This window comes from Vidua macroura, chromosome 6, assembly GCF_024509145.1.
Source record: "Vidua macroura isolate BioBank_ID:100142 chromosome 6, ASM2450914v1, whole genome shotgun sequence".
Taxonomy (NCBI): Eukaryota; Metazoa; Chordata; class Aves; order Passeriformes; family Viduidae; genus Vidua; species Vidua macroura.
The window spans coordinates 53657329-53683638 of NC_071576.1; the positions used below are offsets into that span (position 1 = coordinate 53657329).

The 26310-nt window shown below is 44.3% G+C and overlaps 2 protein-coding genes across 6 annotated transcripts in view; one reads left to right on the forward strand and one right to left on the reverse strand.

Annotated features, from left to right (window-relative positions):
- Positions 1-10251: 10251 nt before the first annotated feature.
- On the forward strand, positions 10252-13746 carry DBX1 (developing brain homeobox 1). Its single transcript, XM_053981584.1, has 4 exons — positions 10252-10603; positions 11081-11182; positions 12819-13021; positions 13375-13746. Exons 1-4 carry the CDS (start codon positions 10252-10254, stop codon positions 13744-13746), a joined length of 1029 nt encoding a protein of 342 aa, XP_053837559.1.
- An 8863-nt stretch (positions 13747-22609) lies between these two features.
- NAV2 (neuron navigator 2) overlaps positions 22610-26310 on the reverse strand; it is a 374080-nt gene continuing 370379 nt past the window's right edge. For all 5 annotated transcript variants that reach the window (XM_053980574.1, XM_053980572.1, XM_053980573.1 and 2 more), the window contains one exon: positions 22610-26300. In XM_053980574.1, the coding sequence (XP_053836549.1) occupies positions 26175-26300 (126 nt within the window). In that variant the 3' untranslated portion in view covers positions 22610-26174. The remainder of the gene's footprint in view (positions 26301-26310) is intronic.

Here is a 26310-nt window from a genome sequence, read left to right on the forward strand (position 1 = left end):
AAACTATAAAGGATGCCATTGTTATAATTACAATGAGAGCAACATCAAACACAAAAATGTAAGTGTAGCTAGACATCAGAACACAGGTTTTTTTCAGGAGGGTGTCAGACTCCCCAGTGAACAAGTTTAGCTTTCAGTTTTGCACATCAGGGTTGGGGGGAAAATGGCTTGAGGAGCCCTATAGAGGTGCTTTTGCTTCCCTGACTTCTCACACAATATTCTTTCAAATGAATTTAAGGCTTTTCTTGTCCAAATCCCCACAAAAGTAACCACACTGCAGTTTTTCTACTATTATGCAAATAGATTAATCAGCCAACGCTCCAGTGAGAATTAATTTATATTTGAATCAAATGAGGCCTTAGATTCTTTATAACACAACCCCCAGGCCAAGGCCTGGGCTAGGTAGCAACCTCATATTATTCATTTGACGAAATGTGAACTGACATAAATACCATGGCTAACTTTCAATCCGATTACCCCGTTACCTCACATCAATGCTCTCCCAGCCATCAGCCTCCAGCGTCCCTCCTTTCAGCAGCGCAGCCAACAACTGACAACTCCTCCCTGATAAACAAGCACCCACGCTGCCACCTCGGACCCCCACTCTTAACCCATCATTCCTACTCAATGGCCCTTATTCAACAAGGTACTTTATTTTGTTTGTAGGAATCGGGGCACTAAACAACACAAAAATACTGTTTTGCTGGGGCTGTGATTCAAAGCTGCCCTTTCAGAGCTGCTGAGCACTTGAGGCACGAACAATAAACATCCAAAAAAATATATGGGAGCAACGTGTCCAGCCATACATAGATATTTCTAACACTCATGCACACAATTTAATACAGCCACTGACATGTGTTATCTTTCATACTCTCCTTAACCCTTAAAAAAAAACAAAACACAATGTTTGGGGCTGCTATGTCCAAAGGTCAGTGTAAAGTGAACCCTCATTTTAGACAGCACCCTTATACTAAACTCGTGTTGACAACCACTAAATTCTTTCTATTGCCTTGCACAGGAACTTGTTTTTTAAAAAGGCTTCCCTCCCCCCCCCACTTTAAAACTGTAAGCATTTAAAAAGCCTGGCTAAACAATCCACCAGGTGTGAGAAAAGCCTTTTCTGTTCAAGCAGCTCTGTGTCAGAAACCTACACTTTGTAATTAGATTAGCAAGCAAGGACTGAATAGCTCTGATCAAAACATCCCCCCTCTGCATATTGTTTATAGTGCATAACTGATAACAACTAAGCTTCTCTAGTCATGGTTAAAATCCACTTTAAAACAGGAGTCCTGTGCACTCTGGAATTTAAATGAAGAGGAAAAGAAAACAAAGTGCACATTCTTAAAAAGCTATACGTAATTACTTGCCTTTCTTGCTTAAACACAGCTTGATTTGAAAACATGTCATAAAACAAACCCTATGATTTAACAGCAGCTGCTCATGAAAACATCACTTAAAACACAGCTCAGAAAGTTAGAGATGTGGGTTGTTACCTTAAAAACATTCTTCATGGTGAACTCGGGAAGAGAAGGAAGAAAAACCTCTTGGCCACATGGTCCCAGCACTGAGGGACATCCCAGATCCCTGTCAGCAGAGCCAAAAACTCCTCAGCCCAGGAGGATGACTTGACTTGTCTGTCTTTGTTGGATTTTTTCCATGTGGACAGAAAATCTACTTGTGTACTGGAGTCAGTTTCCCAATGTAAAGAGCAAGTTTGAATGTGCTGACTTCCTGGGCACACTAAAAGTGGGATGAAAAGGAGTTGCAGTAGGTTAGAGAGCAGATCATGCCTCCTGTTACTTCAGAGCAGAGGCCTACACTCACCTGGATATGATGCTAAATGGAAAATAAGGTTCTCCCTAAACCTTTCATACAAAGCTTATATATTTTTCTTAGAAATAGTGAGACTGTTTCACAGCCCTATTTTGTCTGCCCAGAGTACAAATATCCCAGTTTTCAATTCTGAACACAGTCTGACATCAGTCCCCTTTTGCACTGTGGGGCCTGGGACCAGATGCAAATCCTTGTGTGTACCAATTTTTCCAAAGAGAGACCTCTGATTACTGGTGCTTCCTGATAAGGTCAGTACACCTCATAAATCCCATCATTATTTCATTCTTCTTAAAGCAATCTTTTAAATATTAGGACTGGACAACCAGAACTGAGACGAAAAAGCTGCCTTCCCTTTGGCTAGTAGATACTGTGGAAATAGCAGAAGATAACAAGACCTTCTCTGTTTTTCCTCTCACAGATCTGGAGACAGTTACCATATATACAGCAGTGGATGGAAAATTTTCCAGCTGTCCAGCCTGCTCCTGCTTCTGCTTTAAGTGCAGAAGCAGGGAAAAGGCCCAGACATGTGCCCATTCTGTCCTGGCACAGAAGTCCTGCCTTATTGCTTGAATTCTCCTGAGAGAGAGGGTCTGATCACAGCCAGCAGTGTAGTCCTGTCTCTATACATTCCCCCCTGCTGATTTATTTATCTTTAAGAGCAGGAGACATTCACCAAAAAGGAGGATATAAATTTTTTTGTATAGTACCATTAGGGAAAGTTACATAAAAGTTGATAGGTGAGGGACTAAATTTCAAGTTAAGACCTAAGGCAGAACAATTTAAAAGACACCAAAGAAATTCCCCTCATTCCAGTACATTCATGAATCAGGAGGCTGCAAATGTAGCTAAAAGCTACATTTCCTCCCTCCTGAGCTTTCTGGGTCTGACAAGTCACAACCAGATTATGGGTCCTCAAAAAAAGCCCTGTCCTGTGCCAGGACAACATGACCTTACCAGATTTCATCAAGTCAAACTTTAAATCTGCTAAATCCCACCTGATTCCCCTAAAGATCTTACTAGAGACATATAATTTGATGTTCTCCACCCTCTTACATTTTTAATGGACAAGGAAAAACAGAGGAAAAAAATATAAAAATCATGACATGATGAGAGCCAAAATTGTGACTGCAACCACTAAAACCTGTTTTTTTTTTTTTTTGTAAAGTAGTTCTCATTGCTACAGGTATGACGAGAAACCTGAGAAAAGCTGTTTCATCTTATGAAGATCCTCTTCAAACATCCTGGCTGTCTCATTCTAAACTTCAGTTGTCTTTGATATTTCCCCCCTTGCAGTACCGAAACAACTCCTGACAAAGTCCTGAAAGGAGACAAGTACATTCAAATTCTTCTAGGGCTTAACCCCACCGCATTGAAATTACCATGAGTTTTGCCCCTGACTTCAGCCCTGACAGAACAAGCAACATTCTCAGGCCAAAGGCATGGGGAAAAGCTTTTCTACAACTCTCTTTGCATGCTCACACTCTCCTTAGTCCCAGAGATTTCTGTTTGTTTTCAGAGAGCTGAAGGCACAAATGAGCAACACACTTCACTGTGTATCTGTCCGATCTCAGGGCCTCTGGAATGCAAGTAGGGCATTTTTCTTCTGTTTGCCAGAAAGAAACACGATTCTCTGAGAAGGGATGTAATTTCTGCAGGCTGGGAAATCTCCCAGGAGAAAGGCTATTTCAAGAAAGATTCTCAAGGTCCAGGACTTCATCAGCTTTTCTCAATGATGAAATGGAAGAGCCCTTCATCTCTGGACATCAGGAAGATGCACTGGTTGCAAAGCAAAGCCCAGAAGAAGGGGCTCCAGGATGAGCCAAGTGTTCTAGTCTCCAGGATGAGCCAAGTGTTTTCTGAAGAGAGCATCTCTTTCTCACAAGTGGAAAATCTCCTGGTTCTGCAGGAATCCAGTCATCCTGAATTTAGATACCTACCATTAAGAATCCTGAGGCATTATTGCTTCCCAAGTTCATTCCTTGGACATTATTGCTCCTTGGTTTTCTGTACCTGAAGCAGCTCACTTGGTAAAAGCATCCCCAAGGGACAACAGAAATACAGCAATTTTCATTCATCTCACTTCCCATTTTACACAAAGTAACTGGGAGCAGAGCACATGGACCATATGGACCAGGGCTTGCTAATTTGGTTCTATGAAGGTGAAATGTGAGGGGTAGTTTGTCATCCTTCTGTCAGAACTCCAGAGATCAAACACACTCCACATCAACATCTACAAGAGGAGCTTAGTATTTCTGGAAACCAAGCATTCTGTCTTTATTAAAGAGGTTCACAGTTACTCTCATCATCTATGGATGAAGCACCTTGTAGACATGGACATGGCTGTGGTCAGTACATGGTCTGTAACTGAACCATTTAACTGCAAACCCATCGCCTCAACGGACAAGGTCACAAATGTAATACTTACAAGAAGAAAACACTAAATGCCCAGGGAATCTGATGATCCAAAAACCTTGGAAATCACTTTTTTTTTTTTTTAAGATATTCCCCCATTTCAGTTGTGAGAGCATTAGAATATCCCCATGTCCCCCTAAACCAGGACACCCAACAAGGAAATTTTGCACTTGTGTTTACTAAAGAACTGTTACACAGTGTTTGAGTTTCCTTTTCTTCCTTATCACACAGCTTTGGGTCCCACCAAATGAATCACAGGTTAATCCCTGTTAAAGGACCTTTCAGCACCTTCACATAGGACTCAGAGAGAAAAACATTCACCCCACAACAGCTATTTTCCCCTCTAAATCATGACGTCTGAAGGTATTTTCACCTAGAAGGAGCAAAGTGAGCCTGCCAGCCTATCACCATCCTTCTGGCTACCAGCACATAGCTTGGGGAGGGCTTTCCACTGGGAAAAGTGCTTACAGGTACCTGGGCTCTCATCATCATTTCTCTTCTGACTCTCCCTCTTAAACCTTCCCAGAGAGACTTAAACCCAAAGGAAGCGAAGCATCAGCTGGCTTGCACGGAAGAATTCAAGGGGTTGAGGGTTGATGCCCTTTTAAGAAAAGGTGTACAAACAAGAGAATGTCCTGGTTTTATCCTACAGGTAGTCAAATAGTAATTCTGCTCTTTCTCTGATACAGAGGTCTTTGTGTGGTGTTCCATCAGGCAGAGGGGTAGAGAGCAGCCTTTAAATCCATTCTTGTGGCAGACATCAAGGGAGTGTGTGGTCTCAAGGACCTTCAGTTCAAGCTAACAGCAAACTCTCAGATTTTGAAAAATCCACCCCAGGACATACTCATTCTCCTGCTGAATTGTGCTGGGAGTCCTGTCCTCCAAAGAAAGTTGTCGTTCCTGTCTTTTCTGGAAAACAAGGAACAGAGCTGGGTCTTAATGAGTGGAAAAGTTTCAAATCACAGTACATAAAGGTGCCCACTGCAAAGAGATTTCAGCGGATCAGTCAGCAGAGAAATTTGCCACTGCTATAAGCAAAAGAGATTTCAGTGGATCAGTCAGCAGAGAAATTTGCCACTGCCATAAGCAAAGGATTACAATTCAGTTTGCAGTGAGGAGGCAGAAGTACTCTTAAAAAATTATTTGAAAGACAAAAGGATTTTTAATTTTTCTGACCTACTTGAGCAACATGAGAGAAATATGTTTTTGAGAAAATAAATGGGCAAATGTTGTGTTCTGTCATCCTCCTCCACATTTCACCTGCACAGTCTAGTATGGAAACCCGTGGGACAGAAACCACAACTGAAACAAGCACCAACATCTGAAGTCCAAACTGCCCCTGTCCAATTCCCAGCAAGGTTCCACTGGGACAAGAAATCATGAAATTGAGACAGCAAATAAACCAGCATGTTGTATTTTGCAAATCGTAGCTCTCCAAAATGTGCCCATCTTAGCTCATGGAAGGAGTTATTTTTAAGTTGCGTGGTTGTTTATTAGACAGATCAATGGAGAAGAAAGAATAGGGATTGTTCAACTCCAGATTAATTTTTTAAAACAAAGGTGGAGGTTGGGGAAAGGATAAAAGGACGCAATGGACAAAAATAATCAAATTTGGAAGAAAGGATAAAAATTAAACGGGCTTGGAAGGAGTTAGTAAAGTGCAAACAAGACACAGAGACTAAACTAAAGTTAATTACTTTTGACATGATCAGATCATCTGATTGCATTTCAGGCTGTGTGCGCTCTGGGCTGGCCAGCATGAATGGCGAGGGAAAAGAAAGTAACTCTCCCCTCGAGGTCCCTTTGCCAAGTCTGGGCTGTGCGCTCTGTCCGAGATCCCTCTTTCTTTGGGCAGAGAGAGAGAGGGGGAGAGGAGAGAGAAACACAGTTAACCACCTGTCAGGGCTGAGAACACAATAAGGCAGCCCCCAAAAGAGCTTTTCATGCATGCGTAATATATTTGTTCAGCTATTCACTTAATGAAGCTGATAAATGTGATGCAAAACAATAGTCAAGTTAATCTATTTAGTAAAATGTTTTGAGACTCTCAGGCGATGTTAAGGAGGGTAGTGTGCTCGGGGACATTTTCATTTCAATACGCTCATCTCTCCCCTCTTAGGGGGGTTTCAAGCAACCTATGTGAATATAATTTCTTATAAATGTGTCTTTAATGGGTTTAATTCACCCTTGCCAGCTGTTTTTTAGCTATTTTGTAAGAGCAAAACAAACGTGCCAGGCTTGGAAAGCTAGTTAAAATTAGTTTCGGTCACTGGGGCCAAGCTATATTTCCTGCAAACCATCTGCTTGATTGGCACAATAGAAGGATTTTCAAGAAAAGGGGGGATCTAGAAGAGCTTTGAACGAACCAACAGTTACTGTTCCTTGTGCTTGAATTCTAAAGGTGAAGACTTAGGTGTCTTAATACAGCCTCGCCCCCGCAGCCTCCATTCAAGCCGCCGGCGTGGTCGATGAGCATCGTTAGGGGGCTGGGACGCAGCAGGGAAGGAGCATCCCTCCCCCTCTCCAGCGGAAAAAAAGAAAACAAAAAAGATTTAAAAAAAAATGAGTGGGGGGAAAATAAGAAAACAACCTAAAAGGCGCACACACAGGCTTGCACCGCAGCTTTCGGGAGGAAGGAGCGGGCACCGTGGGCCCGGACAGCCCTGCGGGGTACGGAGGGTACCAGCTCGGCTGGTCCCTTGTGGAGCGGCTCCCGGCTTGGGGAGGGAGGACCGAGAAGTTCAGCTTCCACCTGGCTGCGGGAAGCGGTCCGGCGGGGGCAGGGGCTGTCCCGCAGAGGGTGTCCCGCGTGGGGCCGCGCCGTGGAGGTGATTGAGACGTCCGTCTCCCGGGGCCGGGGATGCGGGAGAGCGATGAGGCTCCGGCGCGGCTCCGAGCCGCCGGGGGGGCGCCGGCCCTGCCCAGCCCTTTGGTCTCCGGATTTGAAGTGGTGGCTCTCCCAATTTCATGCGGATTACCAGCCTCGGACCGGGACACACGCAGCTTCAACCCTCACCTCCCCCTCCCTACCCCTTACCCGCCGGCAGTTTTGGGTTTGGGCTCTTTTCCTTTTTTTTTTTTTTTTTTTTTTGTGGGTTTTAGTTTGGTTGTTTTTTTTTTTTTTCCCGTGACAAAGAAAGTGAGTGACTTTTAAGAAATAAATTTGAAGATAACGACATTAAAATGAATGGCAGGAAACACAAAACTGCCCGAGCATAGGTCAAACGGCATTAGTCACAGGTTTTATCCTGAGACATTAGAATTCCCTTTCTCTTAAATGATCACTGCCTTTGAAAAGAAACTTCCAAAGGAGATCTCTTAAAATAAGATCCTTTCGTCTGATTTCTTGGTTTCTTATGGTCTATCTTCCCTTTCAATAGATGTCTAGTCCCTTTTGCCGTGGTGCTTAAGGAATTCTTTATGAGTGTGCTCAGACGCATCACAAGGAACCGGGTCCACGCGTGCCCCAGCATGCGTTTGACCCAACCTTCCAGAAAATGTCAGCCCCTCTTTTTTAAAACCAGAGAAATTAGCAGCAGTTGGTCTATAGTGAGACAAAATGCCCGCAGTGTATATGTAAAGAAAGGAGTAAATCATCTCAAAGGAAACGTATAATGACTGTTAAAACGAAGTGTTCTCGGAACAGCCCGGGCGGAGCTCATTTGGGAAACGCCGGGATCGGGGGGCGGCTGCGAGAGGGGCAGGGAGCAGGGGACAGAGATGGGACTGGGAGCTGGCGGGGTGCCAGGTAATTATTTTATTGGGAAAGACTCGTTTGCTTTTTCCACTCGCTACCGTCACGCTCGCCCGCTAAGTAACACCCCGAGAGCGGCGCTTGAGAAACGGGGCTTGAGCTAGCCCCGGAGCGCCCTGGCTGGGGGCGAGCGGGGAGCTGAGCCCGGGGCAGGGCGGGGCAGCCCCCGCTCCCCCGGCACCCCCGCACCGCGGAGCTCGAACGGGGCGAGGGGCAGGTGGCGCGACCCGTCCGCGCCCCCTGCGCGCTGCCCACGCCTTCCTTCCCCTTTTTCTTTACCTGCTAAGTATCGAGACCAACAAAACTGGGGAGCGGTGGGGGGGGAAACTCCAGGGAGGTTTTATTTCAAAGTGATACTTTCAGACGGCGGACCTTCCAAATCAGGTCTGCAGGTGCTCGTATGCTGGAGGCCGGCGAACAGCACCTGGAAAGCTTGTCAGGATCATAAGAGTTTCCAGGGCTGATTCCGTCCTCTCCGATAAATAACTTTTTGATTTGAATCAAGGGAGAGGTTTAACAGACTTTCTTTCTTCCCTAATGTGATATAAATCGCAGATGCACTTTTATTGAATGGTTAAAGCATCGACATGGAGATAATCAACACAAAACGTCCGGACAAAAACCATCGAGAGAAATAAAGCTGGTTAATAAGATTTTTGAGAAAGCTTTGTGTTAAAAAGTAAAAAGGGAAAACAGCTGAAGGTGACAGTTAGTTCATGGTTAATAGGATAAAGGCTGCATGGTTGAGCTGCACACTTCTGCTTGCAAAGGTTCAGACACACCAAAGGGCTGAATGGGGTGCTTTTAAAACATAGGACATTTAACACATCTGTTATAGTCTTTAACAGAGAAATCAGGTAAAACTACTCTCAATAATTGCTTTCATCACGCACCTCCAAAGGAAACTAACTATACTTGCGCCTATTTCCATATTTGCCGCCACAAACAAACCCTCTCTGCCAGAAAAATTCCTATTTACTACTTTCCCGTTAGACGATGTCATTTGTCCCTCACACCAAAGTTAGGGGACTCCGGGCTCTGTCGCAGAGACACCTTCCTTCTGAGAAATACACCTTCCGAAATCCCGCACACACGCGCGGATAGAAAGCAATATCAGGTGAATTTGGCTGCTTCGAGCCATGGACACCGACACAGACCAGAGTAGCTCAGACAACTTCAGCCAAAAGGATCCAAATGCTACAAAGTTGTCTTCATTTTCACAGCTGGAGGGTAGCGATTCTCACTATTTTGTAGATAAGCTATAGAGGAGCAACAGACTGCGAACCCCGAAGGGGTTGCTCTGGTCCCACCGAGGTGCCCAGATCTCTCCTCAGATTTTGTGGGAGCAGAGTTCTCACTGGCCACATCAAGGCTCACATTTCAGTCTGGGCAAACCTCTCGCTTGAGCACAAGTACATGAGACTTTTACTAAGCTCGGATCTTGAAAGGAGATGTTGACACCGCAAATATGCCTTATTCCGGACCTTTGATGTGCAGATAGAAAACCATCCCCATCTACACGCACTAATTCTGCCTCATACTAATAGCAGGAGCAGAATATGTTCAAACCACGGTGGGACCCACGCTCCAAACGTGTTTCTCCCTCAACAGAACTTAGTTCCACGTTTTCTAATTTGTATTTTCAAATCCACAAAACCCGTGCTTTTCTGAGAGTCCGCAGATAAGTTTATATGAATATTTATTGATTTATTTCCTAAACTCAGCAGGGGAGCGGCAAATAAATTTAGTGCTTTCTTTAAATAATTCCCTTTCTACGAGGCAAGATGTCATTTGAAACTTTTAAATAGGCATTTAATTAGCCTGTGTGTGTTGCCTCTGAACAAAACCCTGCTGGGAGCCTTTGGAGCGCTGTATTCCAAAGAGGCGGTCAATATGCAAAATTGATGACTACACTTTCTTTGTGGCGGGACCATTGTGCCCCGGTTGCTTATGAAGTCTAATCCAATCATAAATTGCAGCCCCGGACCAATGGAAAAGCCGGGAGCTCGCCCTGAATGAAGCTCAAGTGGAGAACTTTGTTGAACCTCATTGTTGGGGCTGTCACTTTTGAAAGAGCCTCAGCGGGGCTGACCACTATAAAACCCATGGTCCAGGAGGAAGGGGCAGAGAGAACTCCGCCAGACTCGCTGGCTGGATCTTTACCAACCCAGGTTTGCAAAGCAGAAAACAAAAGCAAACAAACAAACAAGCAGGCGAGCGGCCCCAGCCCGGCTCCGCGGACGGCCCCTGCGATGATGTTCCCCAGCCTCATCGCCCCTCCAGCCGTCTACCCCAGCCTCCTCCGGCCGACCCCCACCCTTACCTTGCCTCAGTCGCTGCAGTCGGCTTTTTCCAGCCATTCCAGCTTCCTGGTAGAAGATTTGATCCGGATCAGCAGGCCCGCCAGCTATCTGCCCAGGACTGCCCCCCCGCCCAGCATGTCCCCTCCAACCTCGGCGGCCAGGACGGACTCGGGGACGCCGGAACTCCCCAGCTCCACCACGGCCGGCTCCAGGAGGATCTGTTCGCCACAGACTTCCAGAAGCGACTCCACTTTCCTGAAGTTTGGAGTCAACGCCATCCTCTCCTCCACGCCCCGAGCCGGTAAGCGGGGGACAGCCCGAGCTGCCGCCGGCCGCGGCTCCGAGCGCTGGGGACACACCGTCCGCAGGAGGGGGTGGCGGCCGAGGGGTAGCGCAGGGACCTGGTTCTGGAAAGGGAGGCAGGACCCAGTCCCAAGCTGCAGAGCCCTCTGGCATCGCTCGGGTTTCAAGGGCGAGGGGCAGCGCTGCCGGCGGCCGGGACGGACGGGAGGAGCAGGCGGAGGGAGGGGTCCCAGAGACGAGAGGTCCCCCGGCCGTGTCTTCTGGCTGACCCTGTCCCCACGGGTGCCGCTTTGCTGGCAAAACCAGCAAAAGTGCCTCTTTCCCTCGGCCCTTCCGAGTTCGGTCTGGCTCTTTTATTTTTTCTAAAAGTACCACAGCGCTGGTCTCCGGACCGAGCGACAGAACCCAGCCTTGCCGTCGGTCGAGTCCAACTGGCGGTTACTCTCCGATTAATTTGATTTTATTTATTTACTAGAAACCTCCCCTGCGTTGCTTCAGAGCGTCCCGCCAAAGACTTTCTCCTTTCCCTACTTTGAAGGATCCTTCCAGCCCTTTCTCAGATCCTCCTATTTCCCAGGTAGGTGTTTGAAATGTCCCTGTGTGCGGGCGGGCCCCTCTGCCGGCACAGCCCCGTGATTTCTCCCCGTCCCTGCGTTCCTCCCGCCGGGGTTATGCTGCAGTTCAGAGGTTGGAAGGAGTACAACATTCAAGCATCAGTCGCGCCAATTTGCTGCCCGATTTAGCACAGGCAGTGACTGCCTGACATTCCCTGCCCGCTCCCCCCGCTGATCCGCAAATTAGCCGGGATTGTCACGGTCCCGAGGCGAGGCTGGTCCCCGCTCCCGCCCTCCCTCCCTCCCTCCCGCCCGACCGGGGGATGTTTCAGCACCACGAGGAGCGGTCAGCTCCCGCCGCCCGCGCTCCGCGCCCCCGCAGAGCGGGCGGGAGGGAGCGAGGGAGGGAAGAGGGAGGGAGCCCGTGGGTGTCCCCCAAACCTTTCCGCGTTACGGGCGGGTCCAGCGCGCTGCGGGAGCGGTGTGACTGCCCTGCTCCACCTCCGCCGCTTCCTTATCCTCTGCTCCATCACCTCCGACTACTAACCCTTCCGTCCTCCACCTTCCCGGGTACACTGTCAAAGCATGGGAAAGGAGAGAAAGCAGGCCACGGAGCTGTGATTGTTGCAGCACCGAAATATTATGATGCTGAGAGAACAATTAAAAAGAACCCACCGAAATCTAATTACACAAACAAGCTATGAATTTAAAAAGAAAACAGGGAAAGGGAGAGAGGAAAAAAAAATAACCCAAGCTCTTCTATTCATCCTCTGGATAATGGAATTTGCTTCCTTTCTCCAGCATGTGAATAGCCTAACAAAAACAACTTGAGCTTTATAAATAGCTTTTCATGTCCATTTAATGAAAATGATTTGGGGAAAGAGACGATTGTGCCATCAGTATTCTCCGGAGGAGCCTGGCATGCCGTTGTGTTTAGTTTGAAAGTGTAAATCTCTTTTGTTCCAATAATATATGGCGTTAGCTGCTTGTCCTCAGTCTTTTTCTGTTAGTTCATTACTACACAATTACCATTCACGCTTCATTAGCATCTCTGTCTCTCTTGGGGAGGTTCCCCCCCTCCTTTTTTTTTTAAGGCGAAACTCTGCCCTTTTTTATCATACTAATGCCATTGGGAACCAGGCAGTGTGCTAATTAGCTGCAACTTTTCATGTCTTCGAATTGAATTCTCCAACTTTGGAGGAGGGGAGAGGGAGAGAGAAGAGATTATTATAAAAAGATGAATACTGGTTGATCAAAACTGCATCTGAAGAGGAGCTGTTTTGTTCGGAATCAGAAAAGTCCTCATTTTCATCTCTAGCATAATAAAGCATCTGAAATGATAAAAGCATCTGAAAAAAAAAATGCTTCTGAGTGGGAGGGAGAGCTTTTTTATTATACCTCTATCTTAGCCGGTACGCCTCGCTTTGCCTTTTCAGGCCGGAGACCTTTGAATCTCCCAACAAAACCGGCCACCATTGACCCATTTTCCACATTTGAGTTGATAGATCTAATCCCGGCGATCACTGCCTGAAAAGGGGACGGCTGGTTAAGCCTAAAGCTCCTTTTCAAGGCCCCAGGTTGATGAGTGCCCGCCCGAAGGGCAGGGAGGGATGGCGGGGCCGGTCCCGCTCCGCTCAGTGCCGTGTGTCCCTCCCACAGCTGCCTCCGCCGTGGTCCCCATCCCTGGCACCTTCTCCTGGCCGCTGGCTGCCCGGGGCAAGCCCCGCCGGGGGATGCTGCGCCGCGCTGTCTTCTCCGACGTGCAGCGCAAGGCGCTGGAGAAGATGTTCCAGAAGCAGAAGTACATCAGCAAACCCGACAGGAAGAAGCTGGCAGCCAAGCTGGGCCTGAAGGACTCACAGGTGAGAGGGGCCCCAGATGGGGGAGGGCAAAGGGTGTGTGGGGAGCCAAGATCCCCCACTCCCCGGGGGCAGCTTGAGAGAAGCAGGGGAGAAGGGGACGGGGAGCAGGGAGAACACCCAAAGCAAGTTACAGGTGATCAACAGAGCCAAAAATGTCACGATTCCCAGCTGGGTGAGTAGGACCAGCCTGATTGCCCCTGAGCTCCCTCCTAGGCTCCTCCAAAGATCAGATTATGTGGCTCCTGTTAGCTTTAGTATGGGCATGTGCAGGGTTTTGAGAGTGCAGCCAAAACCACCTTTTTTGGTCCCTGTTTCACTGAACCGTTTCACTTCTTTGTTGCTTTGTTCCCTAGGTAAAGATCTGGTTCCAGAACAGGAGGATGAAATGGAGGAACTCCAAAGAAAGAGAGCTCCTCTCCTCTGGTGGCTGCAGAGAACAGACCCTACCCACCAAGTTCAACCCTCACCCAGACCTCAGTGACGTAGGCAAGAAATGTTCAGCAGAGGAGGAGGAGGAAGTTCCCCCTGTGTGCCCGCCCAGCCCCCAGCATCCCCTAACCTACCACCAATCCCCAGAACATCTACACCTGAGGGACAGACTGGACTCCCAGATGTCTCCTTCTCCATCCCATTCTAGCAGCCCCAGCAAACCTTCAGACTTCTCAGACTCAGAGGAAGAGGATGATGAAGGGGAAGAAGAAGAGGAGGAGATAACAGTCTCTTAGATCACTTGCCTGCCCCTACTATCACATGAGGACACTGCAAAGATGTAAATAAACCAGAGTGCTATAAATTGAAGAGGTGCTGTCCCACCCCAATGTCCACATTGCTTCTTTATCACAATAGCTGCTTCCTTCTCACTGGTGTTCCTCATTTGTTGCCCTGTGTGGAGGTTTTCATGTTCATAATATATGCCCAGCTTTTCATAACTCTCTCTGCTTAGCAATCAATAGCTGCTCAATTAGCTACCTTCTCCCAAAAAACAGACAACAAGCAGCTCCTGTCTGTACAGTAGGGAGGAAAGGGAAATTTCCCTGTAGGAAAGGAAACTTCTTCCCCCAGATAAAAAAATCATCAAAAATACAATATAGACGGCGTGACCATTTCTATCAGCTCTCAAGTGAATTTCCAGCTACTGTATTACTTCAGGTGCTACTGAAGACTTGTCTGATCTAGCAACACTTTCCTCCAAAATAAATAACCTTGAGGGACCCAGACCAAGCTCTGCCTCCCTCCTCACCCCAAATGGCACCATGCTTGTGCAACAAATCCATTGAAATCCCTGGAATGACTTTGAAGTATAATGCAAGCATGCCCTGTGTAATGAAGATCTTATATATTTATGATTTTCATCTTAATTTATTAATCAATATTGTGTTCAAAGCACTGTCTAACCCATCTTCTTGCCCAGATTTGTGCTTATTTTCCACTTTGCTTCTCCTATTCATGGTGTGGACAGAGGAAAGTGGATACATCTCTTTGATTTTTAACTGAACTTTGCTGTCTTTGCACAGCTTATATGAACTGTACACTATTTTGTACACTTACTCTGTATGGGTGTTTTATACCAAGGTTATTGTCAATGATTATAACAATGGCTCAACAATGCTTCTCTCTTATTTTTAATTAAATGGCAGCTAAACTACAGGTGAACATGGCTGTGAAATTGTGTAACTTATAAAGAAACACTTTTATTTTGTATTTTACCATGTACAGACTCTAAATATGTGTATATATTAAAGTGGATGATTGTCAAATAAAAAAAAAGTAGATTTCCAAATTTGATCATTTGGTAGTACTTGGTTCTAGATAATAGGTTGTTGTAGTTTGTGTCTGGGAGAGGAATCTACCTTATTAGTGATTCAATAAGAATTTATCAGTCTCTAATTAAGTGATTTTACAAGAATACTTACCTGCCTTTTAGCTAGGGAGCAACTCTTCAGACATCGCTAGGATACTACAGCTTATACACTGGGAGCAGGTAATTAATTAAATTAATTCTTACAGGGTAGAGAAACAGAATGAAAGAAATAAATTTTACTCTTCAACCTCAAGTCCACCCAAGGATCATTACTACAACACCAGGCAAATCCGTAACCACCCACCTGCTTTTTGTTTTTACATTTCTGCTATACACTACAGAAATATCAATGGGTTTTGCCTTGCTTACAGGCAGCAGAGTTTTTCTGAAACAGAGATTTCATTACAAAATTGCATTTATTTTCTGCTCCATGATCTTTAATGCCCACCATTCATGACACACCAAAACAAAAGAAACAAATGCAGCAGATGTCCCCCAGATACAGATCTCCCTCTGTGAGAGGAGAGCTGTCTCCCCCTCCACTTCACTGCCACAGCCACAAGGGAAGGTGTGAAAGGAAGAAGAGAGTGATTCCATTTGGAATGGACCTACAAAAATCATCTAGTCCAGCTTCAAGGCTGGCCAAAAATTAAAAGTGCTATTAAAGGGCATTGTCCAAAAGCCTCCTGAATACTGCCAGGCACAGGGCATGACTACCCCCTGCTAGAAAGTCTGTTCCAGGTCTTTAACCTGTTTCCAATGGACGCATCTGAGCTGGGACACATTGTCACATTTCTCATCTTCTACCTCTCTGACACCTTGAAGCCATTAGCAATTGATAACATACACTTGATAGAGGTGGAATAGAAAAAGAGATGGAAAAGACACAGACAGTATTTATCCCACAAAATATAGTGAAACAGCAAAAGAGCTTGTTGGGTTTGTGTTTGTTGAGTTGTTGTTTTGTAAAAGCCATGCACAAAAGAAAAGCTAAACAAGGAATTAATTCAGTGCTTCCCATAGGCAGACAGGTGTTCAGCCTTCCCAGGAGAGCAGGGCTCCATCACACAGAATGGTAACTTGGGAAGGCAAACATCATCACTCCAAACAGCTCCCCCCCCTTCCTCCTTCTCCCCACTTTATAGCCTAAGCCTGATACCATGTGGTCTGGAATATCCCTTTGGTCATTTGGGGTCACCTGTCCTGGCTGTGTCTCCTCCCACCCTCCCAGGCACCCCCAACTCCCTCACCAGTGAGGCAGAACAGAAAGCAGAGGAGGCCTTGGCTCTGTGCAAGCCCTGCTCAGCAATAACTAAAACATCTCTGTGTTATCAGCATTATTATTAATGTCTGTATTATTGTGCATTCTGCACAAATCCAAAGTACAGTCCCCTACCAGCCACTGAAAGAAAATTTACTCTGCCCCAGCCAAAACCAGCACATCCAGTAAGCATAAGACTATAGTTAAGTAACTTATAAAGACAGAATGAATTCAAAACACAGCTTGTTTTAAAATCCAGTGGCTACTCCAGAGAGCATAGATGCCATCACACACACTTCAACACTCTAGAAAGGAGCAAGTCCAAAATAAGAACATTACTTGTACAAAACCCTCCCAATTCATTGTTCAACAGAAACTGCTGATCTTCCTAAACCCTCTGCTCTTTGCATTTTCTCTGCACTAGAAATGCTATCAAAAATAACTTCTTAAGACTGCTTCTTTCAGCATGAGGGCTATTACATCTTACACTGCTAGACAAATAGCCATACTAAAGGAAAAAAATAATGGAATTGTCATTTAACAGGGAAAAATCCTTACCCAAAATGTGACATTTATTGATCCTGTGGGAATCAGAAAACTAGAAACTTCCACAGACACAGAAGAGTTTAATTTGCAGCCTTAGCAGAAGCTTAGATTGATATAAAAATACAATACACAGACATTAGGAAAATCATAAACTTATGTTTCTATAGTTGTAAGAAAGACTATACCTTAAGTAAGAAACTGTTTAAGTAAGATGATGAAAAGTTTATAGTGCAGTAATGTAATAATATGAAATAGGTTAGGAATTTAGAGGTTATAATAAAAGCATATGTGTACATGTGAGACAGAAGCCCATTAGGCAAAAGTATCCACAGTGCAGCAAAATAAAGTAAAAGTAATAGGTTAGAAAAGCAAAATAAACCCTGTAGCAACTATCTATTAGTTTAGAAAGTTATATATTGTCTTATAACAAAGAACTTGTAACCACTCTTGAACTATAGCTGACAGCTTGCTCCTTTAAAATCTCCCAGCCTCTGAGACTGATGTTTATCTGAACAATAAATCATTCTTAGCCCAAAACCAGTGCCATCCCTTCATTAAAGGCAGCAACAATAATAAAGCTGACACTTCATTCTTTTCTCCTTTCAAAGTCTTTTTTTTTAATAGCAAAAAGAACATTATGTGACTACTAAGCACAAACATTTGAGATTCAGAGATACCTTAATATGAAATTAAAGGGCTCGTTTTTATTTACCAACAGCTGTCAGACTGCATCTGTGGCTTCAGGAAGGGGACCTCCTTCTCCAACATTTCCCTTGTACACTTTGAATGAAGAATCCAGAGCTCACAGCTACCATGGGATTACTCACGTGGCACAGCTGCACCAAGGGAAGTACTGCAGAACTAGCCATCCTTTTTGGAGGTCTAATGTCAAAGGCATAAACTTATTCTCTTTCCTCAAATGTGGATAGATACTAGTCACATTAGGAGGATCTAGTGGCAGCTGGGTTGTCCTGGTGTGCATGGCATTGGGAGTTCAGTTTGGGTGTATTTCTGAGAGCAAAATGGTCCATAATTTGCTGTTAACAGCCAGAACGTTGGAGGCGGCCTCCCTCCATTCCCTCAGCACTCTCTCTTTGTCTCTACTTTTAATGCAGCCATCTGTATGCTTTGGGAAAGGAGGGAAGGTGACAAGAAGCCTTTCCTGCCTTCATGGAGATGGAATGGTTTCCATAATGACTAGCAGCATCCAGAGTTTTGGAAACTCCGGTAATTCCATGTGTAATACACTCCCATAACAACCTCTGCTTTAGAATATCAAAGGGCTCTTTTTAGTGACCCAACAGCCCAGAGGTCTTGTGTGTATTTTCTTCCTTCTCAGAGACAAGAGGGACATCTCCCAGACTGGGGAATGGATAAGGCAGAGAGGGGGACTTAACTTTGGTGATGTGAGCTCAGGGCAGCAAATTCTCAACTATTTTATCCATTAAGAAACCAGCTAGTTCTACATCTAGCATGTAGAACCAGCTGGTTTCTTAAGGGATAAAATAGTTGCCCTGCACAAATGGGGAAGTGTTTTCACCCAGCCACAGCCAGGCAGACAAGGCTCCTGCACAGCCCTTTACTGGGAGCAGGTTAAGTAAAAAATAAATATAAAATAAAATAAAATAAAATAAAATAAAATAAAATAAAATAAAATAAAATAAAATAAAATAAAATAATCTCTTTTGAAGAACACCTTTCATCCAGGAAAGTTTGAACATTGCAATAATCTTAAAGAGGTTAAGTAGAGCACATGATGCAAGACCATAGTTTCCAGAAGCAACCAGCAAAGGCTGAGGGTGATGACAGGACATTAACCACAACCAGTCCTAAACTCACATCCTACAGGAAACTAGCTTGGTTTGAAGAGACCCAAGTTCAGTCCTAGAAAACACTGATAGCATTTAAAACCCTTTGCTGGGAAGTTCAAGGGTGGGTTTGACAACAAGCTCTGGGCTCTGTTATTGTGAAGAGCAGCAAGGCAGTTTCACTGCTGGCTGTGCTCCCTCCCCAGCCTGGCCATGTGCCAGTGCTGGGAGCAGAAGTGATCAGACTGAAGAGCAGAAATGGATCTGTTCCCTGGATTTGCTTTTCCAGCAGCTGGAGCTGCCCCACTGCTGTGCCTGAGGAGCACACAGCTCAGCAAGGATGGCAAAGGTCATCCCTTCTGCTGGCCCACATCAAGTGACAAAATTGGACATATTCAGGGCTCTTGTGGTTTTGAACCAAGATTGAATTGATACAAGTAAATAATGTCCTTCAAGCTCCAAAATCCACACCAGCACCACTTTCCCAACCCACATGACAGGGATTTAAGGCCTGGGAAGCCCAGCAGAGTGGGGCCTCACAGGAGTGCCTTTACTTGACATGCACAAGTGCCAGGTGTGCTGCTTTTACCTAATTTTCCCTCCCATGCAACCAGCAAAGGGCTAAAATACTTCATAAAATCATACAACAGCACAGGTTGGAAGACATGGAAAGATCCTCTGGTCCAGCCTTTTGTGGGAAAGGGAATCTAGGTGAGGACTATTACCCTGATCTACCATATTTTGGAAAACCACCATCAATGGGGACTCTACCATATCTTTGAGGAGATTGTTCCACAGAATGATTATTCTTTCTGTAAAAAATGCCATTGAGGTAGTGAGATAAATCCTCTCCTGGTGCAACTTGTACCCATTGTTCCTTGTCTTCTCCATGTGGCTCCTTGTGAAAAGGGAGCATCCATCTCCTTTGTGGCTATCCTTTAGGTACTGAACTCCTGCCATGAGGTCCTCAACAAGTTTTTCTTCAGGAGGAGACTCAACTGCTTAAGTCTCTCTTCACAGGACAGGTTCTCATACCCCTCCTAGGTTTAGCTAAGCTTAGCCTTCCTAAATACAACTTTGTATACCCCGCCAAGGTTCTTGTAGTCCTTGGTGGTATTTGGCCACCTTCCAGTGGTCAGTATTTATCTTTTTTTTTTTTTTTTTTTTTTTTTTTTTTTTTTTTTTTTTTTTTTTTTGGTGTTTACACACATCCCAAAGCTCTCTGCTAAGCCAGGGTTGTCTCTTGCTCTGCTATCTCCCTCTCCCTTTGTAGGGGTTGGACTGTTCCTGAGTAACTCCCAGCCCTTATAAGCTGCTTGAGCTCTCCATGGATGCTTCCCACAGACCCTCACAGCTGGGCTCTGAGCATATGGAAGTTTCAGGAGTGGAAGTTTCAGTGCTTCTGAAATCTAGGGGGTTTGTCCTATCAGTTATCTTCAGTGTTCTTAGCAGGATCTGAAACTTCACAATGCTGTTATCATTATATCCAAGGCCACCACTGATAGTTATGCAGGTTGTGAGCACTAAATCCAGCCAGCAATGGGCTGTTCTGAGTCAGCACGTCCAGCATCTGCAGTAGGAAGCATTTCTCAGAGCTTTCCAGGATCCTCATGGATTACTTGGGCACTCCTGTGCAGAAATAGATTGTTTAACAGTCAGGACTGATTTGGGACTGGAGGTTGGTGGTCTGGCAGAAAGTGTGAAGCTGAAAATTGTGCAATAATATTGTCAGAAATCCTGTTGTGGATGAGGTTTAGTGGCTCACACAGATCTGAGCTCATGAGCTTGTTCCTTCCCCACTGGCCTTGGGCTCTGTGTCCTAACTCCTCTTTTGCACTGGGTGGTGCTGGTTCATCACAATCCCGATAAAAAGGCACTCAGGTCTGGTGAGGGAGGCATCAAACGGTATTTGTTAGAGAGAACACTGCAAGATGGGAACAGCAACAACAGAGACAATCTTCTGTCCCTTAGATGCTGAGAACCCCCAGTGGAGCAACATCCACACACAGCATCCTGGCCACACCCCACCCACAGGTGTGGGCATTCAAGATGTTACAGGAGGGGGTTTTCTCACAGCAAAAGAACTCTATTAACCCTTTCTGCTGTCAAACAGAAAGGATGTACCCATGAGACCTTCTTGCTGCATGGTTAGACAAAGCCAAGGACACACAGATGGCTCAGCCCCATGCCCAGCAGGAGCTGCATGTCTCTGTTAGAGTGGCCTGAGCTGATCCTATGGACAAGGGCTCTGTGCATCACAACCCAGGTCTGGAGGGCAGCCTGTCATCGTGGCACAGGGCAGAGCAGCACAGCACCATCCTGGCCATACTCAGGCTCCCTGACATGCAGATCACCAGATCCTTGGTCTACAAAGGGCTTTCAGTCAGGATCTCAGTGGAAGCACAACCTCTTCCCATCTGCCCGTGGATTCCATTTCATGTAAGATCCTTCAGACTTCCTAAATGGCCAACCCCACATGGGTGCACTTGCTGGAGGAGGAATTACCCATATTTAGCCAGAGCATGGTCTCCACTCCCTGTAACATCTCTCGAGCCTCGGAGCAAATCAGAAATACCTGTGACTGAGCAGCCTGCTCCTACAGGAGATGTCCGAGCAGGGGGTTGGACTAGATGATCTCTAAAGGTCCTTTCCAGCCCAAACCATCCTATGATTGAGGAAGGAGACGGGAACATGCATTTCTGTGTGTGGCTAAGCCAACAAAGATGATGATGGGGAAGGATTTGCCTACAGTCAGCCCCACTGCCAGGGGCAAAGATGGAAGTTGTCCTCAGCTGCTGTGCTCTGTTCTAACCCCCAAAAGCCCAGATTAAACATCCACATTGGAAACCACAGATAACCATTGGTTACCACAGAGATCAATGTCAGAATCCTGGCATCATTTATGTGGTGAAATGGACAGAAAGTGTGGAATGGAGGATGGGGCGCCTGCAGGGTATCAGGAGGAATTTCCTCTCTGGTTCTTGAGGTGACTCCTCCAAAGTACCAGTGGAAAAGGGCAGAGGAATAAGAAAGGTGTAAATACGTGTCACAGGCTGCAGACTGGGTATATAGAATGACTCCAGAGAATTTCCTGTTTCCACTGCAGAAAGGAAGTCAGCACTGATCTTATGGCACTGAGAAATGATGAGATGGATCCAGGAAGGACATAAAATGAAATAGGATGTTGGAAACAAAAAAAGCAGAAAAATAAAGGTTAAAGAGAAGATGAGGTAAAGAAAAAGTCAAGATAAGTGTACAAGACAGTGTGCATAGAACAGAGAAAAGAATAATGCAGGAAAGGGACAGGGCAGCCAAAAAAGGAAAAGAAGGGAAGAATTCCTGAGAGATAATAAGCATTTTGGCAGTCCAGTATGGATTCAAAAATTGTCCAAGATATGGCTGAAGCATTTTCCAGAACTAAGTCCAGGACATGCAATTCTGTGAATCAAAGGAAATTTACAGAACACAGAAAAATGTGCTTGAGCATGTCCAAAGCAATTCTGCCTCTGGAAAACTGCTGTGGAGGACAATGCCCACACTACAGACCACCTCTGAGCTACCATTTACACTGCTGTGTCATTAAGAGCATTTTTGGATTGAACAAACTTGAATGCAGATCATAAGTTTTCAGCAGAACTTCTCTATTTTCCTCGAAATTTTCTACATGTGAATCTGTCCTATCAACATTAAACATTCAAACAGGTGATGAGTGGACAAGGAACTGTCAAAAAAGAAATATGAAGACAGTAAGTCTCCAGGAAAAAAACCCCAAACCTCCTCGATTTTAAGTGCAGAGGTGTTTGCATTTATCCTTTTTAAATAGAGAACTTTAACTTTTTTTTTAGTCAGAGTATTTATTTGTCATGAAGGATAATAGTTTCCTACATGTTTTTACTGACTGTGTATTTATTACTGTATAACCATAATGTCTCTATCAAATGGGTGAAGAGAAAATTGGAATACTGTGTGGAACACAAAGGTTGTCCAGAAGGGTGGGAGATGCCCCTGGAAACATTCCAGGCAAGACTGGATGGATAGGTGAGGGCTGTTGGCACCTCCTCACAAATACTTAATAAAGCCTACAAAACCAAAGGAGTGAACCCCACGATCTGCAAATGAAAAATTATAAAATGGTGCTTAGGAAGGGATAAAAAGTTCTGGGAAGCCACAAATCTGAATAAATAAGCATCAATTTTATTGAATCATGAATAATTTAAGACTGGTACAATCATCAGCTTTATTCTCCATGACACAGGGTGGGGAAGGGGTAGAAACGGGGAGAGTGAGAAAGGGGAGGCATGATCTCAAACAGACCATTCACAAATTCCAATCCTAAATGAGAACTGAAAATTAAATAGGGAGAGGAGCAAATGAAAAACATCATAAACGTACACAAAATACTCAATTCCTAGTTTTCTCTTTAAAAATGGCTAGAAAAAATTCATCAAAATGCAGCACTTTTAATCAAATATTTACATTTCTATGTTACAATGAAAAAATGTACATCTTATAGAACATATTTCATAAACTGTTCCACTGGAAATGACTAGATCAAAACAACAACCTTCCATTTAATATCAACAAAGATTTTTTTTTGCTTTGTTTTTGTATATTATTTTTTTCTTGAAAGAAAATTGCCACATTTAGACAAGATTTCATACACATAATATCGAAGTTAAGCATCAACAATGAAATATCAAGTTTGCTTCTTTCAAAATGTACAAAAAGGCTAACCAACCCCCTCCCTCCCCTTCCTCAAATAAACCACATCTCATTTATGGCCTGTATCATTCTTGGCAGTTCTGAAGGAAAGAAAATGGTTTATTCTCTCAATTTATAACTCAACACGAATGTTGCATAGAATCTTGCATTTCTTGTTGATATTTCTTTTAAACAAGCCAACTTTGTAAGGAGGAGAAAAAAGGAAAAAAAAAAAAAAAAAGGAAGTGTTTTGAAGAAGTCTTAAATGAGAAGAAAGTCACATAAAGAAAGACTTAATCTATGAAAAGTCTTGATAAAAAACTAAGATGTGTGCACAACAGGTAACCCTGCTTCCCAAAGTTTCAGAAAAGACACGGAATATTGTGATGCTCAGAATGACTAGCCTATTCAAAATTGCCTATCTCACTTTAAGTCAAGCTAGTGTCAATAAAAAAGACGAGATAATAGAAATTTCTTCCTGAGCTTAAGCACAGGATTAAACATGAGAAAAAAAAAATACCCCGTTCCCCACAAATAAAACACTACTTTAAACATGTCTTTTAGCACTCAGTTAAAGGTCAACCAAGACATTTTCTAGGATATCAAGTCCATTTAAAGCCCTAGCCCTGCAACTGGATTTTTTTTACAGGCACATGCTCTGTCTGCATGGATTCAGTTGGGGGATTAGGTACCAAAATTCACAGTAGTAGCAGGTAAAGTCAGTGCTGGGAAGCAGAATTGTCAAGACTACTGGAAAAATTAACTTCTCTCAAACTCATCATCAGCATGCTATGGATTTGATTCCATACAGATCTAACCCATTTTTTACAGTACCAAGAACTGGATTAAGAAAATTGGCTGAGTAACCTTTGTTATTCTATTCAGTGAAATAATGAATTCAGAGTTCATAAGGTTAAAACAGTAACAACAACAAGCTCTTCCCTCCATCATTAAAATATTTAAATTTTTCATTTTACAATATTTTTCTTTAAAAAAAAAGTCATCAGCACTTAAAAGTTGTAACAGGAGCAGATTCAAGACCAGCTTAGTAAGACAAAGTAGTTATATTACAGAAAGTCATGAGGTATAATAAAACCATCCTCTCAAGCTGAGCCACAGAAGCATGAACTTGTTTGTTATGTTCCTTTAAACCCACAAGCTCTTGAAAAAGTGTTTGTAATAAGATTTCTTTCTGTACATTGAAAAAACAGCATATTCCTGTAATTTATTAGAGTTGAAAAGCTTCTTTTGTCCCTCCTGCATGGATAAAACAGCTCTTCAGTGATTTATTAGCTGGGGATTGATATGAACCTGAAACATTATCTCATTTCTCTCCTTTTTTTGTCACATTTAAACAAATTCTAGTATCTCATACAAACAATATTCACAGCAACTTATGATATTTCAAGAGATGACTTTAGCCCTGTTTCTTTAAATAAAATCCCATAATATACAGCACTAATTTAATCAAACACAATTAGTACAAAATAAGGCATCGCTTTTAAAAGTCAGCACCAGAGGAGAGCTGGAAAGGCTCGTACAAATCCCTCCTGAGGAGTGAGGTGTTGGCTGAGGTACAGCTGACATGCTGGGGGTGGTGGTGTCACCAGGAAAGTGCAACTCTTTGGGAGGTGTTCTTATTCCCCAACACAAGTACAAGCCTTAACACTGATCGTGTAGGTGTGTGCGTTCACAGAGGAGGAGAAACCAAACCAGGTTCACAGCTCTGCCACAACTCAAAAGCATGGCACAGCTAAACTCAAAAGATGCAGTACTCAGTACCTTATCTTTTTTTCCAGACCTGAATACTGGAATACTGCTGAAATGCTTTTTTTTTTTTTTTTTTTTTTTTTTGCAATTAAAAAGAAAAGTCATGGAAGTAAGTATTGTCACCAGAGTAGCACTGGAATGCCACAGAGCTGAATTTTAATTTACCCCCTTATGGTTGTGTTGATTGGAACAAAACCTTGGAACAGAACCCAAAGTTTCCTAAAAACAGCTGTCACATTTCATGGCAAGAATTACGAACTGAAAGTCTGACTCAACCCTTTGCAGGGGTGTAGCTCACCTCTGTGTACAGAGCTCACCATACCTGTGCACTGCCAAGGGTCCTCTGGAGCTGTAGGACTCCATGGGGCACAGCCCTGCCACTGACTTCTGTGAAGGTGGGAAGCCCCCTCTCTTCAGGGTGGATTAGTGGGGTGTAAATGCCACAGAAGTCAGTCCAGCTGGTGGTGTGGATGTAAGTGGGAAGAGAATTGGGCCCTGACTAGCAAAAGGCTACCTGATCTTTCACTTGTAGCAGGATTGATTGCTACACAGTGTTTGAAAAAAACCTGATTTGTTCAGACTGTATATATATTTTTATATATTCCTATTTATATATATATAATCTTTATAAACACACAATGAAAGAAAGCCAAGGTCTCAGACTGGCAAGGAGAGCAGCGCTTTTTGTTTTAGTTTCTTTTTCTCCTTTTCTCTTTTTTTAATATTTATTCAAACTTCCCTGTTTTGCAGCTTTGCCTTCGTTGAGTATTATTACAGAGGCAAGCGATATTTTTATAGCACCAGAAATATATGAAGCTGAGTTTAACCCACAAAGCTGATTTGTAATAGTCCAGCCCTCACGTAAATGTGTTTGGTCAGAAGCAGCATAGGCAAATATTTCCCTCTCCCCTCTCTTTCCAGACAGCACATGGCACAAAGCTATTTGCTTCACAGCTGTGACGTTGCCCCCCACCCCAGTCCCTTCGACTTAGTAATGATGACTATTTTTAATATCTTCAGGATCTTAGGCATGAGAGCTTACAGCAACTAAAAAGAAGGAAACAAAGGAATAGTGCAGTTCTCATCATCGCCAAAATAAAAACAATAGAAAGGTCACTTGGGTTGCCTGCACCCAGGTTCAAGATTGCTCCAAGTGTCTTGTTCTTGCAGCTCTTAATACTGCGATTCCAGCCCAGGAACGTATTCTTTTCATCAGTCTGTGATCAGGGCTCTTGCCAAGTGGAAACAACTTCTGTCTGAGGGAGATCACAATGTCGACTCCAGAGAGGAATCCAGGATGTCATCGTGATGGCTGTTGCTGTTGGAGTCGCTGTCATAACTCTGGGGACTGGAGTAGTTGGCTGCCTCCTGCAGTCTCATTAGCATGTTCATCTGCAGAGGC

Coding starts and splice junctions, on each gene's coding strand:
- DBX1 (XM_053981584.1), top strand. CDS start 10,252: ATGATGTTCCCCAGCCTCATCGCCCCTCCAGCCGTCTACCCCAGCCTC. Junction 10,604..11,080: donor CTCCTCCACGCCCCGAGCCG/GTAAGCGGGGGA, acceptor TTTATTTACTAG/AAACCTCCCCTGCGTTGCTT. Junction 13,022..13,374: donor TGGGCCTGAAGGACTCACAG/GTGAGAGGGGCC, acceptor TTTGTTCCCTAG/GTAAAGATCTGGTTCCAGAA.